Source organism: Piliocolobus tephrosceles, unplaced genomic scaffold, assembly GCF_002776525.5.
Source record: "Piliocolobus tephrosceles isolate RC106 unplaced genomic scaffold, ASM277652v3 unscaffolded_42328, whole genome shotgun sequence".
Taxonomy (NCBI): Eukaryota; Metazoa; Chordata; class Mammalia; order Primates; family Cercopithecidae; genus Piliocolobus; species Piliocolobus tephrosceles.
In genome coordinates this window covers 16,166-19,586 of record NW_022326897.1, presented here as the reverse complement: position 1 = coordinate 19,586, position 3,421 = coordinate 16,166, and the positions used below count along the sequence as shown (strand labels likewise).

General features: G+C 52.6%; 1 protein-coding gene across 1 annotated transcript in view; it reads right to left on the bottom strand.

The window, feature by feature from the left end:
* Positions 1 to 98: 98 nt before the first annotated feature.
* The window catches only part of LOC113223714 (liprin-alpha-3-like), a 13,949-nt gene continuing 10,626 nt past the window's right edge, over positions 99 to 3,421 (bottom strand). Inside the window, exons 15-18 of the mRNA XM_026453116.1 lie at positions 2,650 to 2,872; positions 1,780 to 1,943; positions 1,523 to 1,650; positions 99 to 196 (exon numbers count right to left, since the gene is read on the bottom strand). Coding sequence (XP_026308901.1) covers positions 99 to 196; positions 1,523 to 1,650; positions 1,780 to 1,943; positions 2,650 to 2,872 — 613 coding nt within the window. The remainder of the gene's footprint in view (positions 197 to 1,522; positions 1,651 to 1,779; positions 1,944 to 2,649; positions 2,873 to 3,421) is intronic.

Genomic DNA, 3,421 nt, shown 5'->3' with positions numbered 1-3,421 from the left:
CACACACACACACTCATCCACACTCACACCACACACACACTGTCGTCACTCACACCACACACACACACTCTCACACTCACACATTCACACACACACACTCACTTCCTCTTGTTCCTTCGGTCCTTGTCTCCTGGGCCTGTCAGCTTGGCTAGTCCCAGAGGGTCAGTGGCCAGTGTCTCATCGGAGGGTGTTCCAGCTGGAGGCAGGGAGGGGTTGAAATTTGGAAAATCTCAAGGGGGAGGCAGAATCTTTCGTGCTGGAGGTGATGAGAAAAATGCAGGAAAGGCAGAGGCCCTGAGGGAGTAGTGAGTGAGGCCACATCGAGGAAGTGATAAAGCCAGACAAGCGCCCATGAATTGGAGTCATCCCCAAAATACGGCTGGATGCACTGGGCTGTCCTTAGTAAGGTGGCGGCGCTGTGCTGGTAAATGCCTAACAACTGGCTCCTTGGGAAGGCAGAAGGGAATCCCTGATTTGTAGCATTTGTCCATTTCCGTAGTGTAAATAATCCCACCATGGCCAATTTCAAGCTACCAGTGTGATATCAGCCAATTCCTGAAATAGCGGATCTCCTGAGGCAGTGAGAGCAGGCTCCAGCACACCACAGGAAGGTGCCCTGCCTTGAGGATGCCCCACCCTCTTCCTCTGTTTAAAAAATAGGTGACCAGGCGCGGTGGCTCACACCTGTAATCCCAGCGCTTTGGGAGGCTGAGGCGGGTGGATCACTAAGTCAGGAGATCAAGACCATCCTGGCTAACATGGTGAAACCCCGTCTCTACTAAAAATACAAAAAATTGGCCGGGCGAGGTGGCGGGCGCCTGTAGTCCCAGCTACTCGGGAGGCTGAGGCAGGAGAATGGCATGAACCCGGGAGGCAGAACTTGCAGTGAGCCGAGATTGTGCCACTGCACTCCAGCCGGAGTGACGGAGCGAGACTCCGTCTCAAAAAAAAAAAAAAAAAAAAGTAAATGAGTCTGTAATCCCAACACTTTGGGAGGCCGAGGCTGGTGGATCACCTAAGGTCAGGAGTTCAAGACCAGTCTGGCCAACATGGCGAAACCCTATCTCTACTAAAAATACAAAAAAAAAAAAAAAAAAAGGTAGCCAAGCATGGTGGTAGGTGCCTGTAGTCCCAGCTGCTTAAGAGGCTGAGGCAGAAGAATTGCTTGAACCCAGGAGGTGGAAGTTCCAGTGAACCAAGATTGTGCCACTGCATTCCAGCCTGGGTGACAGAGCGAATCTCCGTCTCAAAACAACAACAACAAAAACCAAACAACAACAACAACAAAAATAGGTAAAGGAAATCAATTCATTTACCCACCCAGTCACCCAAGCAGGCCCCAGAGTGCCTTTCCTTTTTCCTCTTCCTCCTGCCTACCTTGGCAAGCTGTGTTCCTTCCAAATTCTAAATAAATCACCAAATGAATGAAGACATGACTGAAGTCAAATGAACATACAAAGAAGAAGAAAGGAAGGAAGGGAGGAAGGAACAAAGGAGGGAAGGGTTAGAGTGAGGTACTCACCCAGAGAAGAGCTGTCCCGGCCTGGGGGTCCCATTCGTCCCTTCTCTTTCTTGCCAAAGAGACGGCCTATGGAGGACTTGATGCTCTTCTTCTTGGGGGCTTTGTGCAGGGAGTCTGGGGTACCCTCACTGGGAAAGAAGGAGAGAATGAGAGCATATCCCGGCTGGGATGCCTCCTCTCCTCCCAAGTCCTTGTCCACCCCCTTCTCATCTTCCCAAGCCAGCCTCTTCCTGTCCCTATCCCTTGTCCCTGCTGACCTTCCCCGTGAGGGTCCCCCATCTTCCAGGGACCCCGCCTGCAGTGCCAAGGCCTGGGTCATTCTTTCAAGACGGGCAGAGCGGGGAGTGGGTGGTGGGGTGTCTCCTGGGATGGCCGGCCCCTCCCCTCGTGGAGCTCCAGCTTCCTCCTTAGGGACATGATTCTGAGGACAGAGGGCACAGATGCTGGACTGAGTTCAAGGAGTCATGTCGGGGGCGCTTTATTAACTGAGATGTCTACTGAGGGGTGTGCGGGGTGACCCTGGTTTAGAACAATATCCAAAGGTAGTCTAGCTCAAGTGAGGGTGAGTTGCAGAAACTTTTTTTTGTTGAGATGGAGTTTCGCTCTGTCACCCAGGCTAGAGTGCAGTGGCGTGATCTCGGTTCACTGCAAACTCTGCCTCCTGGGTTCACGCCATTCTCCTGCCTCAGCCTCCCGAGCAGCTGGGACTACAGGCGCCCGCCACCACGCCGAACTGATTTTTTGTATTTTTAGTAGAGACGGGGTTTCACCGTGTTAGCCAGGATGGTCTCGATCTCCTGACCTCGCAATCTGCCTGCCTTGGCCTCCCAAAGTGCTGGGATTACAGGCGTGAGCCACCGCGCCCAGCCCAGAAACTTTTTAAAATCCTATGCAGAAACTTGATGCATGAGAAATAAAAGTAGACCAGATCTGACTAAAGTGAAAGTTAGGGTTCAAGAACCCAGTGACTCCACCTCCCCTTTGCTCTTTGAGTTTGAACCTTTAGGGAAAGCTAAGGTTGCTTTGGAAAACCACTGCTATGAGGGGTTACTGTTGTTCACTGCGGAGCCCTGCTTCGGACCTCTCCCCATCCCCCTACTAGGCTGGGGAGACTTCAGAACACTCACAGCCTTGTCGGTGCCCTCACGGGCAGGGCTAGGGGGTGCCAGGCGGGGAGTTGAGTGGCCAGAGCTGGGAGGGGAGGGGCTGGCAAGGGTAGAGGTGGTGAGGGAGGGGGGCAGGGAGCAGCTGCTGCGGTAGCGGCCCAACGAGTCCAAGCCAGAGCTGGACACCCGGCTCTCCAGCTCCTCTGCCCTCTGTTCTGTTGTCTCCTTCTCCTCTTGGATCAGCCTGAGGAGGGAAATAGGGGAAACTGGGTAAGGGGCCGCAGCAGACAGTGGGAGAGGGAATCTGGGAGCACAAGGGGCCAGAAAGGCTTGGTGGGAACAAGGGGAATTCTGGGGAAGGTGCAATGACATCAGAGGGCTTTGGTGGGTTTCCGAAGGACTCCCAGGCTCAAGGAGAGTCAAGGAGTCCTGATAGTCTCAGGAAGTCATTGCAGGATTAGGGCTGTCAAGGCGATCAAGGTCTCATCAGGGTGGCCCTGATGATAGTGGTTTGGAAAATCATGAAGGAATTACTGTGGACAAAAGGTCAAGTTCAAGGTGGACTGTAAGAGCAAGGTCATAACAGGAGCAGTGTGAGATCAGGGACTCAGGTCACTCTAGGATCTGGGAAGGGCATGGAGTCATTCAGTATGGAAGGTGGTGGTCACGGTATATTTGCTGAAGGCTCATGGGGAGTGTGTTATAGCAGAATTGCTGAATATGGTCATTGCTGGTGAATCACGGTAGACGTTACATCACTGGGGGCTTCTTTTTTTTTTTTTTTTTTTTTTTT